The 26,207-nt window shown below is 37.3% G+C and overlaps 1 protein-coding gene across 1 annotated transcript; it reads right to left on the bottom strand.

The window, feature by feature from the left end:
* LRRC9 (leucine rich repeat containing 9) lies at positions 1-26,207 on the bottom strand. The gene is given in 20 exon segments (XM_075427163.1): positions 1-75; positions 10,021-10,083; positions 10,438-10,546; positions 12,160-12,290; positions 12,790-12,845; positions 12,848-12,911; positions 13,633-13,712; positions 13,715-13,775; positions 13,777-13,874; positions 14,248-14,343; positions 14,346-14,405; positions 14,408-14,432; positions 19,292-19,429; positions 20,354-20,430; positions 20,433-20,490; positions 22,403-22,583; positions 23,046-23,113; positions 23,115-23,165; positions 24,423-24,638; positions 26,193-26,207. Coding segments are annotated over 20 exon segments (1,677 nt in total). The 3' UTR covers positions 1-45.

Genomic DNA, 26,207 nt, shown 5'->3' with positions numbered 1-26,207 from the left:
TGTCTTGCCCAAGAGTTCTTTCTGCATGGGTGCTTCAAAGATTGGTTATTGTAATTCCTGGATTCTTAGATTTATCTGTAACACAAAATGCACATGGATAGTCTCCCAGCACAGCCTCACCCCAGGTGCCAACCATCAAGTACTGCATCCATTCTTCTTTTCTTCTTGATTTTCCTCACCAGAACAATGTTACATCATTTCCTTTCAGTTGCTAGCATAGTTAAAACTTCAATTTACAGACTGAAATAGGTTAATAAATTAAAAAAATAAAGAAAGCAAACCCAAAGCTTTTGAAAGGCTAATTCTTCTATCAATGATTTAGATTGAATCTGAAGGTCTCTCCTAGGGTGAAGAACTGACAAAGATATGTATTCACCCAGAAAACACATTTCCTAGCTCTGGGAAGGTTGTGAGAAACTTACAGACTTGCAAGATAGCCAGGAAAGATAAAAATGTTCTCATTAAAAATGCTTTATATGGCCACATAATATGTAGGATGAAGGAATATAACTATGTTAAGTATTCAGGAATACGTAATCCTGTTTGTTTATGCTTACTTTCATCTGACTTATTCAGTAGACGCTCTTCAAGTTCATGACCAAATATAAAATCAGAGCCAAATAAATGGTTAATATTTTCATTCAGATTCCTATTTGTTATTCTGAGAGGATTATGTCTTGTACAGTTTGCTGGCAGTGTGGGAAATCCAGAGTCCTCTGAAGCGTTTGCAACTGGAAAACCCTTCCTAATAAAGGGAAAACCCAAAGATTTCATATCTTAGTCTTAATGATAGAAATTTCTTTTTGGTTTTGCAGTAATATAAACAGCAATGATCATCTGCTTCTGAGTAAAGAACTGTAGGATCAGTTCTTCAAATTACTGCTGTGACCTTAAGATTTGAATATGGCACTTTCTAGATAGGCTGTTGAACACAGAAGCTATGCAAGTTGCGTACCTTAAAAGGCAGCAGTAACTGCGAAACTCAAATGCTTAAAATTGTAACCACTTCAAAAACATAGCTACTGTAGTGCACTGAAGCCGTTTTTACTGGGAAAGATAGAAAACAATGTATTTTCAAATGTAAACCTATTACAGGGGATGGCTGGCAGGGTGCTGGTAAAAATTCAGCTTTGGAAGGATCTTTACAGTATTTTAAGATGGTAGTTCGCTTTGTGACCACCACTTCTTGTAGCAGCTGATTTAAGGCTCTGTGCCAGTCTGTGCTGACTGGTTAATTTTGTTAAAACTGGGTCCAGTACAATGACAGTGGTGATTGATTGTCTCCTGTAAATCATCTCTAATTCAGCAGTGACAATGTTAAAAGAGATCTAATCAACAGCATGAGAAAAGAATATATTATTATGTACAGAATGTTCTGGTGTCTACCTAAGCCGGTACTAAAAAAAGTGCTACCCTACTTTCCACTGGGAAGATCTCTTTTGAAACTTAAGATCAAAGGCACTATTTAAGCTTGAACAACAGCATACGGTTTCAATTCTTGCTTTCTAACAAGCACTTTGAAAAGCACAACTAACAGGCAACTGACAAACTTGAAAAATCTTTTGTGTTGTTCCACTTGAATGATCTAATGAGAAAATGGCTCAGTTCTGTTGCAGCTAATGAGGTATAACATCTTCACTGAACCTGAATATAAAACAGAGATTTCTCTAAAGATATAGTCTTAACATGCTTCTGTTGCTTTACTCATTCTGCCATGTTTTTATTTAAGTGATGTCCAATGAATAAAAGCACAGGTCAGTTTTGAAATAAAACATTTACACATGAAATTGCTCAATCCAGAAGTGCTTTGAACTCTGTATACAAGCATTGTGGCTTCAGGCAGGAAAATGTGTTTCACGAACTTACTAAGGTTCCGAGTCTGGAAGCAGAGATATTAATGTAGCCAGACAGAGATCTGTGATAACACATTTTTGACAGATGAAGTTCTGAGACAGAACCTGAGCATACATGGATTTTAACCTATCTGGTTTCAGCAGTGACCTACTATCAACGTGAAGACTGAGATTTGGCAAAACAGTGAAGATACCACTAATATCAGTATCAAATAATAGCATTTATTCTGGTAGTACCTAGAAGCTAAAATCCTGCTAAAGAGCTTTATTTGTACCATAACATATTTATGCCAAGAAATTTATACAAGGATACAATAAGGACATAACCCATAGGTGTGGGAAACAAGATAACAGCAAAGGGGTTAGAGTCACTGCATCAAGTAGTATTTGCAATCAGCAACAGTTTAGATGTGGTTGGGTGTGGTGAATGACTTCACGGACCCCAATCTTGTGCTGATCTTTCAGAGTCATGAGACAGTGCTGTTCTGTCTCAAATTGTATGGTTTCCCACAGTTGGGCACGGTGACAGCATCATGGCAGTAAAAAATTCAAGGAAGCAATTGGAGTAGAATAACCTTGTGGTGCAGGTGTTTACTGGTAGTGCTTCTTATCTATAAAGCAAAGAGGTTTCAGGAAAAGCTGGACAGGTTGATGAGGACGGGAGAATAAAACCGATCGTACTGATGCTTCTCATCATCCTTAGTACTTATGTTTCAGATGTGTAAAAGAACTGTTCCTGTGCTCCATGAACATGCAACTGCGACATGAAGAGAGGACTGGCTTACACAACACAGAGTGGGAACAGACTCTACGTCTCCTCATTACTCTATTGATCCTTCTGGGGAAACCGATGGTTAAAATACATACTACAATCTTTTGAGCTGGAAAAGAATTCTGTTCGTCAAACAAATCTGGAGAAGTTTCATGCTGTGATACAGAAAACACAGGTCTGCTGTGGGACAACAAACTCTTTCAGTGAGTAAGATCGTAGCGATAAACAGAACCACAGAGACAACGAACCTTCTGTTTGTAGGAGACATGTGCTGGGCTAGCCTCTTCTCTAACTCCTTGCTGTTGTTGTTGTTATTCTTGTCTTTAGGAAACCTAACAGTGAATCCTACTAAAAATCTCTGTTCCAGTGAATTTATACTGTAAAATGAGATGAGGCACATCCAATGAATGCAGACAGACTGACAGATGGGTGAGCACAAGAAAATAATGAGCAATAAAATTGGTCAGTGTGACAGACAATGGTCACAGCAGATGCCCAACTGTTGTGAAGCTTGCTTTTGGTTTTGCAGTCAGTGAGAATTTCAGGGCAAGGTCTGGAGGAGAACAACAAGGCAGCTTGTCCAGTGAGCCCCTTCTCAACAGAAGGAGTAGCAAAGGTAGAAATACGGCAGTGAAAAAGGGGTGTTGATGACCAGTAACAGTGGTCAGCTCATGGTATGCAACTGCATCTCAAGACATTAGGCCATGACCTCACTCTCAACAAGAAGCATGGGGATAGGCAAGACTGAACCACAGTAATGGAGACAAGTACTTTGATGAGAGGGGACAGTCAGAGCTAACATAAAGCAACAGGCTTATAAGCAAAGCAATAAATGAAGAATATTATCTGTGTTAAAATATTTCCAATAGATATAGATGGGACAAAATAGTATCTTTCAAGACAAGGCAATGTGGTATTGCATTGTCGAATTACAGTTGAAAATAATTATGAAGGTAACTATCAGCAAGAAGACTAATTGGAATCAGGATTGTCAAGAATTCCATTTACAGAGAAAAGATGGACAGAGAAGTTATAACAGTGAATACTGCACTCTGAAATTACAGTTTAAGCCATTGACACAGCATTGCTGTGACACTGCCTTATATAGTAACATTAGGAGGTAAGAGAATTAGGTCCCTCAGAAACTTTTATTAAAAGTTATCAGACACAGATACCCTGTGAACATATGGGTACTTCTGCATGGACATACTTGTGTGACACTGGTAGTGCATGTGCTTATGAGGATTTGGTTCGTCAAAAGTGCACCTGCAAATTTAATTTCTCCCCATGGCATCATTGTACCTGTAGTCTAGACTATGCAAAAGCTGTGTAAGTGTGCAGGAGTATGAACTGAGGGTGCACCCTGCTGGAAAAAATGAGTGGATTTGCTGCAGCATGGAGCTTCAGGGTAAGTACGAGTTATTACTGGGGGTAAATTTCACATTTCTGAACATCAAAATCTATGGTGTTATCTGTATCTATAGATAGATGACCTTGAGACTGGAATGGGTCTTTTATAGTTTTTAAATGTTTGGTTTGTGTTGCAATTGACTGTCACAGGCACCTGAATGAAGGTATCACAACACCCAAATATTTGGCATCTTCCTGTCAGAATGACAGAAAGAACCTGATACAGGTTCCCTGATTAAATTCTGTGGTGAAAAAAGGAGCAAACAGTATGTCTTTTGTTTTTCCTGACTTTTCAAAACCTGAGATTACTTCAGAGAGGGGAAAAAATCCATTTTAATGCTATGATAAAACCACATTAGGCACCCATTGTAGGTGACATGAATATTGTCCTTAGAATTTGAATGACATTTGCTTTACTTGTTCCAGGGGCTGGTAATCAGCTCTCATCCTCTCTTCTGCATTTACTGGCTGTCAAAACACAAGCAATGAACAGCAGTGCTTCTTGAGAGAACCCTGCGCAAGCAAAATACGAATTAACCCAGAAATGGGGTCCTTGTTCAAGAAGTCAATTTGATAGTATCTTAGCTACACCAATAAATGTCTGAACCAAACCTTACACCAACACTACTCTCCTAGAAACAGATATCTTTGAGCAACATTTGCAACTTTAGTGCCCATGAATAACTGACAATTTGTACTGACAAAGTGGCATGCTGTGGGCAAATTTACCCCTTCCTCATCAAGTTAGCCCAGACTACAACAGCTTCTCTTGGCCCTCAGCATGTATGAGGATTCGAATGCACTGTGCGCCCTGCAGAGACGTGACTAGGAAACGGCCTTACAGAAGGCCAAGTCTGGAGATGCAGGCTGTGCTGCAGAAAGAAAAGGCTAGCAATATTTTTCTATTTTGGATATACAATGTTATGGAAAACAACTGGTGACAGTTACCTGAAGGGTGCACCATAGTGGCGGGTACTAACTGATGCTGACTGATACACTGTGAGATACACTACTTAATGCCACATGTATAGAAGACAGCTGAGCCTACCACCTTGATCTTCTTCGGGAGACAGTCTAGGCTTGCAATTCTAAAGAAGGAAACCATGGAATGGCAATTTCCCAAGAGGAATCTGGCTTGTGAAGAGCATGACTCTTCTTGCCTTTACTAACATTCTGTTTGCTTGACAGTCTCCTGCCATTTCATCATCCATGGCAGAAGCTAGTTCATTTCCAAATCTGTATAACTGTTTGCAAGTTGTTTTAAAAAATGTCATAAGATCAAAACTAGTCTTTTGAGTCAACCTCTGAAAACAGAGTGCATGACTGCACCATTTGTATTACTGCTCCGACATGCCCCTGCCTTCTCTCTTCCCTGTGTTTCTAGCTGTTGCTTTAGACCAGACACTGCAGGTTTATGGTAAAAAGAAGTTAAGGGGCATTTAAATCTTGGGCCTTCCACCTAATCTTCAAGGGTCTATTTACAAAAACATGCTGTATGAACTATATTTTCAACTGAAATCTAGAAAGCCATATTTTTTCTCAAAACTGACAATGAAAAGTACATTTTTGTTTCCATTTAGCATGTTTGATGCTACTTCAAAGCTCAGCAGTGCTATGATACTTAAATACATGAAGCTGAGATCCTACAAACTTCATTAAAACGCGTGGCCCCACTGAGTTCCACTTGTCCTTTTATGGCTACCAGGGGAGCCTTTCCTACTGTGTGAAAGCTTGTCTGCCTGCTGTTCCATAGCTATGTGTGAACAAAATCAGAAAGGCTAGAGTCTTCTTCACTGTGTTTACAGTTTGTTGCAAGGTATAAAAAAGGCAAACCAACAATACTACACTGAAAAACAGAAGCATGCCTGGAAAAAAAGAAACCTGAAATTTCCCTTTGGGACTCTTTCAAGGAGTGATGTGCAAAACAACAAAAAAGATTGCTACTGAGCCATTTTAAAAATGAAATCAAGTATTTCAGAAATCCTTTAACATTCTTTGACCTTTCTTCACAGATCTGACCTGCTTTGGAACATTGAAAGGACAGCCCATCACTGCAACATACTTGTGCAAACACATACATTTTAAAGTTATCTTGCAGCACTATGGAGAACGACATGCTGAAGAATGTGTGCCTTCTGATCGCAGTATGGCACTGAGATAGGCACAGTGAGTCAATGTGATCATCATGTGTACTGTGAAGCTTTCAACCTTAAAACAATAATAGCAGATACTTAGGAATGGCCTGATTATGGAGACATTCTTAATAGTTTTAATGATTATGAAGAGTAAATATTCAGTTTCTAAAGTGAAATACACATCTAGTTTATTTAACAATGCAAATGAATATATTGACTGGATTTCCATGTTTTGAGAGTACCTTAAGACAGGGAATAACATGAGCTTTTTTTAGTTCAGATGATTCCTGTCCAAAAGTTAAAAAATATACCATATATCAGGAGTTCTCAAGAATCTTGCAACTGGTATATATATTTTGGGGAAATACTGGTAATTTTACTTGGGCAAATCCATAGAAGAAAATGGGAATTTTGGCTGAAAGCAGTCCAGCACATCTAGCCACTGAATCTATAACATGAACAAAAATATGCTGTATTTGAGTTCTGTTGAAGTCCGGAAAGAGTTTCCATACTTTTACCAAAGGTTGTAAGCTGTTCAGTTCTCGTATTTGGTTTTGCTCTAGATAAAGAGTTGAAAGACCATTCTGACTAGCAAGGAAACCTTGTGAAATCATTTTAATGTGGTTATGGTCCATTACCAACTCCTGCAGAAATTGGAGACCTTCAAGTCCTTCAATTTGGTTGATGTAGTTTCCTGATATAGCAAGAGTAAATACACGGAATCATCCTCAATGGATTTGGATTCCTTTCCAGCAAAAAATTATCTTAGGTAAAAGCAGCTCATGAACTTTCTGAATTACTTGTATGTTGTTTTGGACCACTTCAGTGACACTGGACAACAGTGTGTTTGATTTCTTTCATTTCTCTGCCATCTCTATTTAAAGCAAAATATCTTCCTAAATAAAAACTGGGGATCTTGAGGAACAAGACCTGGGTCAATCATTGTTGTCGGTATTGCTTATACAAAGAAGGAAATTTCTTCAGTGTGGAACTTGCTGCTGGCCATGAGCTGACAAATGTATCTTCCACATGCTGGTTACCCTGCTCTGCCCTTGTCTTGTAAAAGAAAAGTGAGGCACTCTGACACAGAGTGGAAGAATTTCACTGTTATGTATCTGAAGGATCATATAATACATTATATTCACTGTTAATATCCAAAAGATCTTGGATCCAGGGCAAGAATTAAAGCTAAGATATCATTCTTATTGGGGTCAAGACCAGAGAAACTTCCCTTCCCGCCCCCCAAATTCAAGGCACAGAGTGAAGACTGGACGTAAGGAAAGTACTGTTGAATGCTTGAATGAATGTACAGAAAAGCTACTACCGCCTACTCAGAACAGTATTTTCAAGTTTTTTAGCCTGCTGTGCTGTAGCTGGGCCACATTAGTAATTCCATTATGGCCCAAATGGAAATCTTCCAAACTCTGCATTATCAGGGACAGGTTTTCTCCAAATTCTGCATCCCTAAACCAGTAAAGCAAATGAGTATGATGCCACAATTTTCCTTGCATGAAAGAACTTCAGCATTTCCCACCACCAAAAAAAAATTTATGAAAGGTATATATGGATGACTGCATTTTCACTAATCACTGGAACAGGTTTCATAGGAATTACACCTGTATATGTTAAAAAAATCTGATGAAGAATGAAACAAATCCACTACTTCGAGGTGGAAACACTCCAAATATAAACTTCTGTTCTGTGGAAGGTAGGTCAAGTTTTCTGGACCCAGGCCATGGAAATCAAACAAATAACAGCCCCCCCTGCCCCCCCCCCCCCCCCGCCCTCCCGCTTGCAGAAGTCTGAGGGTAGGAAAAGAAAAGAGCTATAAACCGCTACTAAATTCAGTAAAATTCTTATGGCAATCTTTGAGCATATTCTCACAACAGCTGAAGGATAATAGGGCAAAATAATATAACATGCACCATTCATAAGAAAGAATTTGAAAGTATATCAGTAACAAAACTAATCCTGACAATGGTATTGGATCATTACCAGCTGAAGATGGTAGAAGCAGCAATAAAGCTGAAATGAAGCATGGTTGTTCACTAAGTACTTTTGTGCTGCATTTGTGGGGGAAAAAAGGGCAATGCTATTCATATCATACAGTAATAATGAAATAATTTCCATTCCAGTATTGACTTAAAGTTTGCTAAGTAGGAGCTACTGAGCTAGAATCTGACATGTTTAAATCAGTTACTCTGGGCAAGTCACATTTGAAAAAGCTGGCTCAGAAACATCATAGAATATTTATACTGACTTGCACTAAGTTTGGGAACATCAGCCAAGCTTCAGTGCCCTGCAAGAAAGCTAAAATTTCTCAGTATTCAAAAAGGGGAAGGGGAGGAAACTAGAAGGCATCAGTGTAAAAAAGTCCCTCCCATCAGTGAAAGTCATTCCTACAGTTACTGAACCATTATTTTAAGTCCTTTTTGAGGCCCTTGTCTGTATAAAGAATGTTGATCTCTCATGAGGAAGCAGATATGCAAAATGAGCATAGAAATTTCTCACACTGTGATGGAAGTCCAAGCAGCCCATATCCATGTGTGCTTCTTCCAATATCCCTTTTCCCCAGAAAATCTGAAAGCATATTAATGTTTTTTCCACACTCCAGATGCTGAGCATACGGAAAGAATGAAGACAAGAAGAGCTGGGTGAAGTCTTGAGAAGTATGCACACAACAACCAGGTTTGCAGGATTATCTGATGCTCTGTCACTGTTACTTTTATAAAACTTGACTAATGTATAGAGGGAACTCTGCATGGTGACTTGGCAACACATGTCTAATATGACAACACTGAATTTGACTATGGATGTTGCCTTATCTATGCAGAAATAAGTAAACAAATCCTGATAGGTCCTGGAAGTTTCAGTCCTGAAAAAGTGCACAGATCAGAAATGAGAACTGAAAGGTAATTTGAAAATGCTGTTTAGGGCACAGGCTGATCTAACATTGATAACAAAAGGAAGAAGAAAGATGTATGACTGTCTCATTCAGAGGATGACGAAAAGAATATCACTTATGAAATGAGCGAAGGAAAGGAGGTTTAATGGCAAGATGAATGACTGCTTAGACTACACACGACATTGCAGAACTTTGGATGAATACACAAAAGCCTTTATTATGCTCATAAAAGGTACTGTAGCTTGAACTGGCTGAACTCGTTGATTCTAATAAGGGATTGTGACGGCCATCAGAATACTATACAGTGTAAGGCAGCTGAATTTTCACAGGTCAGGCTCAAGGGGCTGAAGTACTATCTCAATATATTCCTCACTATCTGAATATATTCCTAAAATTTTGTAGTGTAATATTGTACAAATCGAAGTGAAAAATGAAAACACAGTATCAGTGATCAGTCTGATCAGAGATACATGTCCACACTCTTCCAGGTCAAACCAGTAGCCAGAGACAGGTAGGTGGTTCCCTTACTTGAAATGAAATCCTATATAGGAAGGTGAAAAAACTTCAATGTATGCCTGCCCACCTATGTGACAGGATCCAAAGAACAGACAACAGCAGCCTGGTATAGTTACTTTGATGAAGAAGTAGCCTAACAAGTTGTTCACAAAGAACATGGGAAAGAAAAGCCAACTAGATGATGTCAAATGCAGCGTATGCAGGCAAAAGAAAAAAACAAACAAAAATGTACTGGGTTTCTTCAGGCTAAGAGGGGAAAAAAAAGGGAGATCCAAAGCTACTGACACTGAAGACACCTCCTTCCTACTTAGTGGAGTAAAGGAGGGGTAGAAGTATAGTTTAAAAACTGATGGTACATCCTTTGGCAAGTCCTTGCTGTCCATAGCCATGACAGGCCACCTTTTAGTACCGCTGCTGCCTATTTGTTACCTGATTTGGGAGCTTTGGTCCAGGCAGTATTGATTCAATGTGATTGTAGTTCAGAGACAATACCTGTAAAAAGGAAGCATAATTAATCAAACAGAATGTTCATCTGCCAACACATTAGCAAAACTGCCAATTACATTTTTCTGACTCAGAAATTTGATCTTTGGGAAGATGATTTGTTAGTTTATAATGCTTAAAAAAGTTTGGCGCAATTAATTGATTTTGGATCAAATTACTGCAACAATGCTGTAAAATTGAAACAGCGACTGCAATCAGCTTTGTGCTGATTGATTGCCATTGTTACAAAACCCCACAAACAACAGGGTATTAAAAGAGATTAAAGACTATTTTCTGTCAAAAGAAATTAATTTATCATTAATATTATTACAAAAAATAGAAAAGACTGTGTGATAAACCCACTTGGGTGTTAGGCATGAAGGTTAAGCCACTGAAAGACATGAGATTACTGTTCTGTAAATTCGCACTGCAGACATTTCTAAACTGGTCTGCTAGCACCAGCTCTGCAGCTCTGAATTAAGTAAAGAAAACCAAATATGGGTTGAGGACACAAGTAACATGGGAAAACAAGATAGAAATGAGATATATAGCATGAGCAGATCCACCGCATGCTTGCTTAGGGGTAAGAAATGCAACATGCTTCTATGAAGGAAGCACCCTAATGAAAATCTTACAACGAATTCACAGTTCTTTTTCCAGCAGTAAGCAATTGATTTGATTCTGACACCAGAGGCAAGGGATTTCAACAGTCTGCTCTGTTTGCTTCTATGTTACATTACTGAAATTCCAGTTCCAGAGCTCTTAGGCTGTTTTCGTTGCTTTCCAGCGGCACTGGAGCTGCAGTTGCTCATACGGAGTATTCCGTTCTCCTCCTACCCTGAGGCCTGCCAAAGCACCACACAGACTGTAATTGTGTACCCCAGCTGCATCAAAGCCAGCTTGCCAGGTACTTGTTACTACTTAGTGGTAGAATAAGGATACTCTATTGGTCAGAGAGACATTACATTCCTCAAGTAATTTTTAGGAATTCATAACTGTGCCGTTGATACATCTCTTCAAGAAATTCAAGGCTTGCAATTGTAATACCTTAAAAGGCACACAGTGTTTTAGTATTGCTTTTCAACCTTTTACAACAAAGCCTCCAGGGAATGAATGTCCTTGCAGAAAATGATCCTGACAAGAATGTTTAAATACTGCTATCTGTCCTCAAGTCTTAAAACAGTCTCTTGAAACCGAGAGTAAGACTAGAAGGAGCTAAAATTTCTCTATGAGCAAGACCTACTCAGTTCCACCAGAGTATAGACACTGATATCCCTGGCAAGGTGATACTGTTGCTGAAGTCTTCTAGGCTATTTAAGATCAAAAGATGAAGATTGTGGACTGTGCCATGAAAATTGTCTTCACATGTTACATCAGGTAGGGACTTTCACTGACAGATGCAGGATACTGGGAAAGAATAAAATAGAAACACGTCTCTAAGAAGACAAATACATGCACACAACCCGTAGAAATTCTTTCCTAAAGATGAATATCAGGGATGATGCCTGCAAATGAGTGTGACTAGTGCTGTTTAAAATACTTTCGTTGCACAACAGTGACTGTCCCACTGGGTGCACATACTACCGTTCAGTTAAGGATGCATTTAATGCAACCAATCACAGGTCATTCTTGCTCTAAATTCCTGTAGATCTACAATGGACAAAGCAGCTTTTTCAGAAATCAGAAGACTGGAGAAGCAGCACTGGACATACCTACATGTCTTTTCTCACTTTGGCTGAATTTGTCCTGAAAGGAATCAGATCAGATGGGTTTTGATCAAATAAAATCTCTCTTCTAGATGTACTTGGTCTGGAGCAAGTACGCCATCTGTCCTAGATGGTTTCACTGCCTAAATGAAAAATGGAAGCTTCTTGAGAAAGACTATTTCTTCAATGAAATAGTGGAAAATAACCCTTTGTGATGAAAAATTATACTATGGATCAGTCAAGGGGATCTGGCCTACAAACGCTAGGAAATTATCACACATATTTACAAAATACAGATTAGAGCTTTAGATTTTCACGTTCTAACCACAATATTAGATGCTACTTTTAATAGATAATGCCTTTCTGAAAATCACTGCACCTGATATAAGAGGCTGTCTAATCTAGTTCTTGCATTTCTGTGAAGTCTGAATGTCTCAGTCTATCTGCAGTCATGTCAAAGGTGAGCTTGCCTCCAAACAAATCTTTTGCACTTTCTCCTTCTGTTGGCTCCTGTTAAACGCATTTGTATGCAGATCTAGGACTGCTATAGCAATATAGGCAAGAAACATTTTACAATTCAATGAATTAAAAATGTTTAAAATCAAAGTAACTTAGAAGGGTTATTTTGTCTTTATACGAGCAGGCCTGAATAACTGTTTTCTTATGGAACAGATTAATGGAGATAGTCTGTGTTCTCTCAGTTAGTTCACAATATAGATGAGTAAATAATGTACTCCAATTTCATAGGTGTTCGACATGATTAAGGTCCAAAATTATAATTAAAGCCTTGAGAACCCCAGCAATGGGCCAGGACACTACTGTGCTAGGTACTAGTACAAAAAAAGGTAATTTTTATACCAAAATGACTAAAGAGAGCCAGGAACAGACAATGGAGTATTATGGACTCCCTGAAAAGATTGCACACATATCAACAAGTCTGATCAGCTGTCTTGTTAAAGAACTATTTTTAAAAAAGTTATAGTAATAATCTGCAAACAGAATAGCTTACTACTCTGATGTCATCTAAGGCTTTGAGAGAGGGAAGATGGAATAATACAAATAGAGGTAGTGACCTTGTTTCCAGACTATTCAATTTCTACTCATGTCCAAAATTATCAGATTAGTTAAACCCTAAGTAGAAAAAAGCACAGGTTTATTAAAATCACTTTAAAACATCTATATATAGGGGCATTCAGAGTACTTTGTTTTCAGCTGTCTTCAGCTGTCATCTGCATGACTCAAAACTGAGAAATCACTTCAAAAAACCCAGATATCTTCATTTAGATTAATAGCACTTTTCATCACACAAGAAAGCCCTTAAAATGAGTGACAACTATACAGACATTGCCTTAAAAGCCTTTGTGCTCTCACACAGTTTTAAAGAGTCTGAACATAAATATGAATAAGGGCCTCAGTCTCAAATTAGTGTCTGAATCCAGTCAACAAAGTTTATAATAGATACATTAGCATTCCAGGTAGGCTGAAAAGAACTGGAACTGCTGCAGGTGTAATTGTTTGTTGTTTGACATGAGTTGCAGAATTATTCCATGGATTGTAAACCTTGATTTAACCTACCCGGAGTAAGTGACATATAACTCTGCAGAACATTTTGAGCCCAGTCCAGCTAGAGGGTTGAGTATCTCTTTCTCAGGAGTGACTATCAATACAAAAATGTTAGACTAGGGTTCTCATGAGTTCAGGTTCCTCTGTGAAGAAGGATGAATGCAGCACACACAGGCAGAACCTCCAATTATGCTTAAGTATAGCTTCCTCAATACTTCAACAAGCAGGGAAGCATTGCATTTCTAATGTAATAAAAAACAAATTAATCTTTGAAATAGTAAATATTTACCTTTAAGAAATGTATCTCTTGGTTGGTATAAACAAAGTTATTACTTATGTATAGCTCTATTAGGGAGTAAGTTTTATTGAACCAACAAAAGATGTGATTCTGTTATTGTCAATGAAAATGTAATGAGCCTGAGACAGACTTTCTGAACATGTGTTTTTTGAGGCTGATAAGATGGTTATTATTTACACTAAGTTGTATAAATTTGGCGAGATTGAAATTCCTTGAAAAATAAAGAAGATGCACTTAGCATAAAGTAATCTGTCATAGAAAAGATGGCTGCTATAGAAGGTGAAATAAGTTACAAGTGACAGTTTGTGTTACTGGGTCCAACTGTAGCTACATCAATTAGATCATTAAACATACATAAATATGCACATTTTAATAAGAAGTACCTATTTGCTGTAACATAACTGTTCTGCCTCACTCTTCAATTCTGCTGAAGACACACTCAGAAGCTCTTTCTGCTAAAGATGCACTCAGATTTTTCAGTATTTGAAAAAATCACTCCACTGGCAGCAAGTAAAAACTCAACCTCTATAATATTTCACTATAAAGAAACACTTCTACTGTGCCCCAGCTTAACAACCTGAATTACCACTACCATAGTAAATATACTACCGTCTAGTGTTGAAGTGCAGTTTTCATCCAAAGTGAGTTTTTTAAGGTTAAAAGACAAGACTATTCCTTCTATTCCTTCTATATTTGTGAGATGTTGTTGCTAAATGATGCCCATCTTAAATGCTCCAGTTTTTCCAAGATGGAAATTTTGAAGTGTGCTGCTCCCCCAAATTTAGAGTGATCTGTAATAAAACTAGGTACCAGAATTGAAAGAAACCTGACACTAAATTAACGTGCAAATTAATTCCACCTGTTTATTCAGTTTCTGTGCTCATTTCCTACTAATATCAATGGCAACTTCTTGGATTCAGGATGTGACATTTCCCCATTATGCAATAGAAGTATTAATCTTTAAAACACTTCAAAAAAGTTCAACTTCTCCAAAACGAAGGACTCTGCAACATAAGTATGCCAGCTCCTAAATGTACCTTTGCAGTTGAAGCTATATGAACATAGACGTTTTTTTCTTGTCTGCATTAGATCTTAGATAGCTTTGGTCAATTTAAATCATTTTGCAATACATGATTATTTTATTGGCCATCCTGCTTTACACATCCTCATTCTACAACAGGATTTTAATGGAAACAGGATTTCAGCCTAACACCAAGGCTGGATATTTAGTCTAGAAGAGGCTGAGTGTGAAGTCAGAGCAGAATTTATCCTAACTTTATAGTTCTTTGTGCTTTTTATATACAAACTATGTACTCTTTTCTCTATAGCATAGATTAATAAATTCAGTAATTTTCTTGTTTGCAATACTCTTGAACAAATAACAAATAAACAAATAAATGTCAATACTAAATGTATATTTTGCTGCCCAGGTTGTGAAATTACTTTCTTACATGGGATCTGACTTCAGACATCTGTCAGCAAGCATCCTGTAAAGACAAGGCGGTCACTGATCCTAGCTGTAACCTGTTTCTATGATTACGACTCCCCCTTTGCGATAATACTACAGTATGTTAGCCAGTCATTGCACAATGGAGAAAAGAAAAAGTCACAGAGTCCCAATCAAAACATTCAAATTGTATTTTAAGGGCCCAGAATACCCAGCATCATACAGAGATTGTGTCTTAGACAAATAATCAGTTAAATCTTCAGTGCCATTGGATTGGCTTTGCTGATGACTGAAGAAAGTTTTTTTGGCTATATTATTTTATTTACCATATTCTTTATCTTACCCTTTATGAATCCCTTCTCTCTGGTGTCACAAAACATATATGACATATGCTAAAGCATTAAATTTCCTGGCAATTTTTCTAAACATGAAATTCCTAATGCACACAGAATGAAATGCTACACTTATCAGCAGAAATATGTTTTCCTCTAGCTATTCTATGTTCTAATAACAAATTGAACTGACAGGGGAGCTTTTAACCTTTCATACTGGGTAGATTAACATGATTTCAGCTGATGGATCAGAACAGGTTAGGATGACCTTGGATCTTGCTTCGCTGACTCTTGCGGCTTTTTGCTAGCTCAATTTCCTAAGGAAACAAGGCAAATGCAATTGTGCTATTTGTATATCCCTCTGCTAGCCTTACCACTAATTTTTAAACCTACTGATGAGTTTTGGCCCAATCTGTCAGACAAGTACTACTCGACTTCCTACAAATTCCATGAAAATGAGCAACTGACTGAGAGTTATAAACTGATGATCCCAATGAAGGAAAGGGTGCATTGTTGGCTCAGCTATAATGCCAGACACTAGAGCATCCAGGAGAGACCTGTTCTGAATGAGTGGCGAACCTCTGAGAGCTCACACCCGGTTAGGTACTGGATAGCCCAAAGACAAGGCTTGCTCTTAGGGCAAACCAATTTCCTTCAGTACTGCTGCTCATCAAGTGACTCACGTTATAATTTTAGGTAGTCTTTCAAGGTGAGAGATAATGTTCAAAGGCTTATTCTCAATGTGTGCTGGTTTGAAATTAGGCCTACTAGCTCTCTTCTTGCAATCTGTTTTTCTTATTGATATTTAGCAGTACTCTGTGAAAGTTTCAATCCTGCCTGATCACAAGAAGGGGATTAGTATAGAGAGTTCAATATGCATGTGGCAAAGCTCATTTAGCTTTAGACATGAAATATGCCTAAGCCTCTAAATTTTAGGGGAGGGTGTATTTGAAGGGTCAGTATTGGAAAACTGTCTTGCTATATGCATTATGGAATTTTTGTTTATAGAATTTACTAAGAGAACTAATGTTTCAACATTATACTTCCGTGACATCAGAAAAAAACAAGGTTCTAAACTGGCAGAATAAATAAGCTAAGCATAGCTTAGAAACATTCTCAGGGCCAGTCTCTACTGATCAGGGAGACAATGCAAAGGAGCTGGCTGCCATTTCCTCAGTCAGTCTGGTTCTCCCATTATCCTTGCCACTAGTGTCCTTCCTCTTTAAAAAATTGCTCAATATTCTTGAATCTTCACTGACACTCTCTTTCGAAATACTTCCAGAGCATTTGTAATTCCTGGAATCCTTAAATGAAGCAAGTAGATTAAGGACTTTGCCTTGCCTTAGGAGGCATTTCTTTTAAAAACCCAGCAAGTGTATCTCATAAGCATGTCCTTTATATACCTTTGGTGTTTTAAAAAGGCAATTTTCATACGCCAAAAGCAGTCAAGAGCAAAATGAATGACAAAAAACATGAGCTAAGAATTGTGAAGGCTAGTTAGAAGAGCTTTAAAGATGCAGAAGGTTAAAAACTAAACACTTCATCGTTACACACTTTTTCATTTACAGTTAAAAAAAATTTGCACCCTTTTAAGTTTACAGACTAAAGCAAATATTCATGAGCCCTACTGTATCAGGCCATGGCCCTTTTATTCCATTACAGCAGAAGTGAATGAACAATAGGAAAAATGACAGCAGTGAGAACAAAACAGTTGTTAGAAACACGGATTGCTGAAAACGAAAGCTAAAAATGTCAATGAAAATTTGACGGCTAATATAATCACAGATCATAATCAGGACCTAATGAAATTCAAGCAATGCTATAGGCTTGATACTGTCTAAGGATTGTAAAATAGTCAGAATACGAAAGAGAAAGATAGTTTCAATGGGTATTTTTCTCTGCCTTTGGGAAGAACCATGATCAGATGCTCATAATTTACATGGATAAAGAGATACTTTGTATTTCATTGATAATTAAAAAGAATCTCAAACTGTAACTACTCATGTCAACATTTTTAAAGCAGGCATTTTTCAATCTAGGATATTAATGAACCAGTTGAAGAACTTTCTGAGCCACTCATCAATTAATTTTACACAAATGATAGTATGCTTAGGAAGTTCTAGAAGGTTATGAATAAACTGAAGTTATAATAGTATTGAGGATAAATAGGATGACCAGAATAGGTCATAGCTTGATATCATCCTTAGGTATCACAGAAAGGCTGATACACAACACAGTAAATAATTAAAAGTTAATGGCCTTATTAATAGATGCCAGTAAGGTGCACAGGAAACAAAAATTAATATCAAATTGTTCTTGATGAAAATTTAAATGTATTGATAAGATTATTAGCATATGTCTGAGAATGTAATAAAAAAAAATAATGATATCCAAAAGTGAAGGTAACTGTTTTTAAATAGACAAAAAACTGATTAGAGGATAGAACTCAAAATCTAACTACAGAAAGAAAATCATCACTTTACAGAGTATTTTTATTGATGTTCTGCTCAAAATTCTTTTTCTCAGTGACCTAGCAAAAAAGAGCAGGATTCCTTTCCTGGTAAATTAGGAGATGACATAAAGGTATTAGTAAGGTCAGCTATTAACAACAGTTTTACAATGACTAACATGATGACCCTATTTAAAAAGCACATTTCTACATAGAAGAAATTGTAAATTATGTATCTATCCCACTCATGTGATAAAAGACAGTATCTCAGGAACACTGAAAAGGACTAGAACTAATGATAGAAAACCAGAAGAATATGAGCTTGCACCGTTGCCACAAAGACATGCATGTCAGTATTTTATGACCGGACTAGTGAGTAGGATTAAGCAAATGGAATTATTTCTGGGTATGTCATTATCAGTTCAGTGCTGGAAGTTTGTGTATAGATTTGTAGGAGGCCATATATAAAAACCATACGGGCATAGTGAAGCATGTTCAGAAAGGAACTAGAATAATGTCATGAGAAAAAAAAAAAACACTTTATAATGAGACACTTAAGAACCTCAACCTAACAGTTTCTTTAAGAAAAGATAAAGTGGGATGATTTTGTCTAAATACGGAAAAGACTTCTAGTCCTTTAGAACATCTGGATCTGCTCCTTTAGAACACCAGAAAGAGACAAAATGAGACCCAGTGCATTAAATTTGAGAGTAGCCAAATTTGTATTAGAAAAAAGATAGACATGATAGAGAGATCTGGTAGATTCACTGCTACTTGAAATCTTTAAACAAATACTAAGAGTGAGTTTCCTACCAGCAAAACAATATCAGCCACAGAGATATCTCCATCTGTGGTGGCTGGTGGGGGTTTCTGGAAGGATGCAATTAACTTCAACCTACAGTAACAGGTGACTCATGTCCCAAACTATTTTTGTTTCTGCATTGTCTATAAAAGGAATGTAGGGTGACTGGTTCAAATGTGATTATCTGCACTGCAGATAAGCAGAGTTTGATGAAATTAATCCTAATCTGAATGGTTTACTGTAAAATCTGCTGTAGCTCAAAGAGATGGTATGAAATTGATGTAGAAATTACTACGCAATGCTTTCTTGCCTGCTTTATGCATAAAGTCAGTCTAGAGAATCTCAATACCCCTTGGTCTTAAAAATCTATTAATGCTAAAAAACCAGTTGCACTGCAAAATAAGTAACTTAGATGTCCTCTTCAGGGCATCCTGGACCTCTTGTGAGGTATTTGGAAATGGCCATTCTTAGAGTTCAGAGACAATGTATCTATTTGAATGTGCCCAGAAATATTTTTTAACGAAAAAGCATAAAATCTGTAATCTAAGACAACAAAAGAAAACTTTTACAGAGATTAATCTAAATGTTAACCTAAATGCATTCAGCAGCATTGGCTCTACTGTTGAATACCAGTTATTACAATGCATCTGTGCATCCACCTTATTCTTGCAAATTTGAGACAGAATTTTAGCACAAGATAATACACTGAGCATGGGAGTTTTTTATTCATCAGTCCTAGAATATTCTAACAGAGAGACCTGAAGGAAAAAAAAAGAAAACACTGTATTAAGTATATAATATCACTAGATACACTTTACGTAGTTCACAGCTTAGTATATAGTAAATGGCATAAAAATCCTGCTGTTCTTGGAAGGGGAAGGTGATATGTTAGTAGTCATAATAATTCATAGATCTAGTAAGTTTAATAGTTTGCAAGACTCCCATAGATCTTGCACATATCAGATTTTTAGAGTTTTCAGTACATAAACCATAGAAGGTAGATCTCGTTAAAATGCTCAGTATTAACTATGGTCTGGTTTTTGTGAAGATATTTAGCCAGTTTTTTTCAGAAAGACATGATCTTAACACATCACGTGAGCAGACATAGTTTCATCGTGACTGTGCTGTGATTATATAAAAGTTGTGTTAGCGTGATACTGAGTTTCAACCCATACAGCCCACTGAGTCTGTTAGCTTAGGACCAGCCTAGGATTCAGGAGTGCTTTGGGATATAGTCCAGAGCTTAAGTAGGACAAGTTTGTGCTGAGAGGTCTGGAAGGATTGCTTCATATCACATATAAATTACTCTGAAAAATTACCTACTGAAAAGATCTTAAGACAAGGCATTTGGCACTACATGCTGAAAAAAGTGTATAGAACTATTGGTTTAGCCTGTTATTTTCCACTCCATTGTTTATATTTGGCAAACATAGTTACTTTCTTGCATTCTGAATTCAGCAGAACATGACTGTTTCCAAGATCACATTAGGGTATAATTTTTGGTACCAGCAACGATCTTTGTAAGATCAGTGTTTATTAAATAATTTCTGACCTACTGACAGAGGCAAGGACAAAACCTCTAGCTTCACAAAAAACTGGAAACAAAGTGTTCTTTAAAAAAACAGGCACAGAACTATTCCTGTTTCTTTTCCCATAGCATTTGCTATAAGTTATAACAAAACAGAACATCAAATCTGGATCATCTTTGATCCTGCAATATATTGTAGTGCTTCTGCAACTTCTTCATTAGAAATCAGGGTCCATCTAGGTTAGTGAGAGCCTTTAATGGGCCAATGACACTGAGCTGAAATGAGGCTGGCTTGAAGAAAGAACTTCTTTTTAAATTGCCTATATAGTTTGCATACAGGAAAGAGACTTGCATTTCCTTTCTGTTTAGTGTACCGTCATCTCATGTATGCCAAGAGCTAGAGCTTTGCTGTGATCTTCAACAGAGCCACTGTGTCATCCCTGCTTGGGGCAAGGTACCTTTGGGCCAGTTTTGGGTGTCCTGATTTTAAGTGACATTGATGGTAAAAAACTGCTCTGGAGTCACATGGGCTAACCCACAAATTTACTAATCTTACAAAGCTCACTAATATATAAGATGTGTTAGTATAATATAGAAGATGTATTAGTATTTGCTTTTATAATCTGGGAGTTTCATTTATGACCTAGAAATATTACAAAAAAACAAAGAAAGCTTCATATGACACATGAGAAATACTTAAAGTATTTAGAGGTGTCACCAAAACTCACTAATATATAAGATGTGTTAGTATAATATAGAAGATGTATTAGTATTTGCTTTTATAATCTGGGAGTTTCATTTATGACCTAGAAATATTACAAAAAACAAAGAAAGCTTCATATGACACATGAGAAATACTTAAAGTATTTAGAGGTGTCACCAAAACCCCAAGATATCACTACAAACCTATCCTGTACATACAGAATATGTTACACTGCCCACTAGTTTAAAATATAACAAATAAAATACACACTTCTCACATAACAAATAATAATGTCTTTGTCTGCGAATGGAATATAGAGGTACATTTTAACAGCCAAATAAGCCAAATGCAATCACTGATGAGCTAGATGGTAGAACATCCTCTGAGAGACAGTAAGGATTTTCTGCTTTGCTCTCAACAGAACTAATTACACATTGTGGTTGGATGCCTAAGGAACTCTGAAGAGGCGCAGGTTTAGTGATCTGCAATACTCCAGAGTTACCATGTTGACACATGGAGCTGATGGCAAAGAACGCAGCAGAATTAAAAATTTAATCTGATAAAAACCAAAGTAATAACAACAAAGAACCAGAGACCGGAACTGGTAGCTCTTATTATTTCTTTTTCTATCTTAGCATGTATTGACAAGATTCAGTGAAGATTAATTGACAGGCCAAATAGAGAAGGCAACATCTTTTTGGATGCTTCCGGCGTGCCCTAATGGAGTTCTGCTTCCTGTGTTAGTTTGTTGTCCAAATTATTTGAGACGTATTCTGTTCAGGTAGTACTCTGTTTGCCTTACTTTGACTTGTATAAAATATTCAATTTAGTGTTAAATGACCATTAAAAAAGCTTTTAAAAGAGTCTTTCAATGACTCACATTTGTGTTTAACTCTGCTGATTCTGACTGAGCCCTTCAAATAGTGTTAAAATGTACTGATTCAAAGGGAATAAAGAACAGAGAGAAACATTTGTTCCAGAAGCTAGCTGGGCAATAGGAATGAATGAGAGTCAGTAAAAGGGCTGAGTATTGCCTTTCTGGCCAAAGCTCCAGCCAACACAGCTGTGCTGCTGCAGACATACATGCAGTAACAGAGACTAACAGTCTATATGCACACCCCCAAGGCTAGGAACTTTCTCTGCTCCCACTCCTTATTTAGTGCAGCTGAGACAGCAAAATTAAAGCCAAGACTTGGTTTTCGATATCTGGTACATTCCACCAGTTAATTTTGTTCTTAAGGGAAGCAAACAAAAAGAAAAGGAATTGTGCCTCAGAGATGTCTCTGAGTAAAAATGACACACAGCTTGTTCACTTGGTTAGGCTGTGACAACAAAAAGAAGTGAACGCCTTGTGAGAACAAAGATGCCACAACATGATCATAAGGCTTCTTACATTGCAAGGGCCTTAGAATTAACAAGGTGCAGGACCAGATTTTAAGCCTTTATAACCGTGGTCATGGTTAGAATGCATTGCCAGGAATTTCAAGTGCCTCTATATACCTTATGCCATGGGTTATGTGTGATGTCAAGATTGAGTAAGTTGGGATTGTGTTTATGTAAGATGTTTATATCTTCCTTGGACTTCTTCAGCTGCTTCCAGCTCAGGCTGAAGAACTGCAGTTTGCTTAAGCCTTTAATGCCCTCATGGTTATGACTCACATCAAAATATTCCCAGTTGGATTGACAATACAGACAATACAGGTTTGAAAATAGTTGCATGGCCAAAAGTGTTGAAGAGAGATCTTGATTAAAGTAATTAGACACATTTAATCTTTAAATAGACTTAATTGGATCCAGTGCCTGGGACTCTCCTTGATCAGTATCGGGTCTGTTGAGGGAGACCTAGTGTGCTCCAGACGTGTTACTCTATTTGTTAAAATGAAATGACCATTAGAAAGGTCAGATGGGTGATAATGTGATACTACTGTAATAGTGTGATTCAAATTGGAGACAATAACAACAGGCACCAAAACTGTGATCTGCTAATAATATCACAGTATTCAAGATCCTACTTTAGTCCCCCATTCTGTTCTCCTGTGTCCATCCTGGCCCAATCCTGTCTTGTGAACACACCCCACAATGCAAAAATACTTATGCTAGTACATGTTCCTTAAAACAAAGAGTTAGAGCTTAATTTCTCACTAGGTCATAAATATTATTTAAGGAAGTCAATTCATTAAAGTTGACGATAAGCTTTTGAAGTGTTTTTAAGTCTAGAGATGTCCTCCAGCTTGCTCAGGCTGTTCTCCTTCGAATTCAAAACCTAGGCCAAAAGTAGATCATAAATGACAATTTTACTGGACACACAGCCAAATTCTGTAATACTCCATGGCTGCCTTTAAAATGAAAAAGGTTCAACTGATGGAGTGCAAATACAAATACTATCCTACTGGTTAAGCATAAAAAGACTATAAAATGTGAATTCAAACTAACATGAAATAGTGAGAAGACAATAAAGGCTATAATGACTCTTTTTCACTTATTTGAAGACTATTTATTCACTAACTTCTCTTCTCCCTGAAATAAAAGTGACCTGAGTAAGATGGTGACTCAGTCAATCGGATCACAGGAGCAGGGGACAGATGCTGCCGACACCATTATGAAAGAGCAGCACGGGAAGAGTGGAGCCGAGCAGAGATGGGCAACAGATCCTTAGGTAAAGGCAAAGTGAGGGGAGAATTGCTAGTATCTCACTGCAAACATGGATCACGGGATAGATGGCACTTTGGTAAAATAAGAAGATAATTGTTATTCTCCTCTTTCTTAATATTGCCTCTAAATAAACTTTAGAAAATAAAAAGTTTATTTGAAACTGTAACGTATACTGTCAATGTATAAGAAACAACACCATCTCACAAACTAGAATTAAAAATAGGACGGTTCAGAAACTATTTCACAGTTTCATGTATCAGATATTTAGCAGGGCTACTTCATCAGAAAATGGGGCTACTGAAGGTGCCACACAGTAGTTCTGCATATGAACGCCATGTCAGAATTCCGCGTATAAATGTCCACCTGAAGAAGTGTTTTTCTGTGCAGCTATTCTGACAGTATATATATCTGAAGCTAAAATCTGTAGCCTGCTCCAGTTATGATGTGTTTTTTTTCCTCAGGCTACATTCTTGTGATGTCGTATCTGACAAAAAATAATCTTTTCAAGACAACTGGCATAATGGCATGAAGTCAGGTATTTCATAAAATTCAAAGGAAAGGCTGACAGTTTAGGTTGTGTCCTATTCTCAGACGCATTCTTTTTAAACTGTTTTTCATGGAAATTACTTGTCCTTTACACAATAGGAAATACAATTAGGATTCAGCCCAATATGCATTGCATAATAAGCGATAGGCAGAGGAACACAAGTTCTAGTGATGTGAAGCAAATGTAAGCAACATCATAATCAAGCCCAAATGGAAATGTTAATTTTTAACTTTTGTGTTTGGTTTGGGTCATGTGCCACCCTGAATAACAAAGTAACAATTACATGATAAATTTCTGCTAGTGAAAATTTGACAGCAATACCTCACCTATACCTGACTAAATATTGGCCGTAGCCACTGAAAATATTGGGTTTTTTTCATTTAAGCAAAAAATATGAGGCCTGACCCTTACTGCAGGCTCCATGTTCAAAACTTCAGCATTATGTTGGAAGTCATGAGACAGAATAATTCTTTCTGCGTGTCTCTTCCCCTCTTCCACAATTTTATTGCACATAGAAAACAAACACTGGTCTTTGAGCTATAAAAAATAAAAGGCATTTGAAATTTTTAAACTTTCTAATTTTTAATTAAACAATACATTTAATACTAAGTGTAAAATGAGAGAAGTTTGAATAAGAAATTATTACCCATCAAGTTGGGAAATCATCTTTCTGTAACACAGATCTGCTAGAAACTGGGTTTAATTGCCTCATAATCAAGGTTTTGCATAATGTTTTTGCTTGTGTGAGTTGTTGTGTACCATACAGAACTGGCTACCTATGCACTGAAATTCCTGAAGTTCAGGAATCACACTAGAGCAGCCTGACACCAGACCATGGGACCAGGCAGACCTGGCTCATCAGTGAATTCGACTCTCTCCTTCCTTTCCCCAGAGCTGAACATCACACTTCCCCATACCCTCTTGCTTCTAACAGACAGAGTAGCTCGGAGCCTGAAATGAGCCCTTCTACCTTGGCAGCAAGGTAGGAAGTTAGATGAGTGAAACAGCAGCTTTATATGCTTGCAAAAATGAATAGAAAGAATCAAGGAAAATCTTGTTCAGAATACCAGCTGAGAATAAAATATATTTTCTTTTTTTTTTTTTTTCAAAACTGCACATCTCACAATCTAAATCAAACAAATAAAGATTTAGAAAATCTGCATATTGCCCTTTGCAACTCTTACTCATTCCTGCTGTACAAAGAGTGGGTATGAAACTGCACAAAGTAAGCTACTTTTAGGGTGGACTAATGGCTAAATAGCAGTGTGGGGCACAGCTCACTTGCACTCTGTGAACAAGCACAAATATTTATTTAAAAAGGAATCTTCTTGCTTGTTATTGTCTTTGAAAAAATGCACTTCAGCTGAGCACAGACTGTGTTCTGAGGAATGAAACCTCTTGACACAATCCAAAGATGAGTTTAGAACACAAATGTTAAATTAACCTTAACTTTACGCTAACAAGTGCCTACAAATACATGCCATTGCCAGAGTAGATGCATCACTTTCTAGGCATTTCCATGATCTGAATACTGAATTAGCTTCTGGGTAGTTGACTTGATAGATGGGATTCGTTGCACAAGCTGGAGTGCTGGGGCCAAGGAAAACTTCTGCAGCTACCACTTCCCTAAGCGAGGGAGAAAAAAGACATAATGCTTCTAATTGTAGCTTGGGGGTGTGGACAGGATAATGCAGCAGTGAAGCTTAATGTAATAACAGGCAGGCTACATCTTGGGCTGGTAAATGAATGCTCTAATATGTATGTAATATATAGTAATAAAAAGATGTTTATTAATATATTATGATTCTGGTTTTATGGTTTTTATGAAACAAATATACTTTGGCAAAAGAGACTACACTGTGAAATTTAACATTTGTAGCTGGCTAATATTTAAAGCCAGTGAAATCTGAAATACAAGTAGTTTCATAAACAGTGGAACCTGTGAGACTGGATAGCCTTTGGACTTGTGTCTTCCAACCTGTCTTCCATACTGCAGTAAACCCAGCTTCCACAAGCTCCCTACAACACCAAGGCCAAGCAAAAGGTAGTATGTGCAGTGCCTAGTCTCAAGCTATATGTATGCTGACAAACTTGCCAGAAGTCCAT

Source organism: Opisthocomus hoazin, chromosome 7 (genome assembly GCF_030867145.1).
Source record: "Opisthocomus hoazin isolate bOpiHoa1 chromosome 7, bOpiHoa1.hap1, whole genome shotgun sequence".
NCBI lineage: Eukaryota > Metazoa > Chordata > Aves > Opisthocomiformes > Opisthocomidae > Opisthocomus > Opisthocomus hoazin.
The sequence above is the reverse complement of the archived record's forward strand: the minus strand, read 5'-3'. Positions and strand labels throughout refer to the sequence as shown.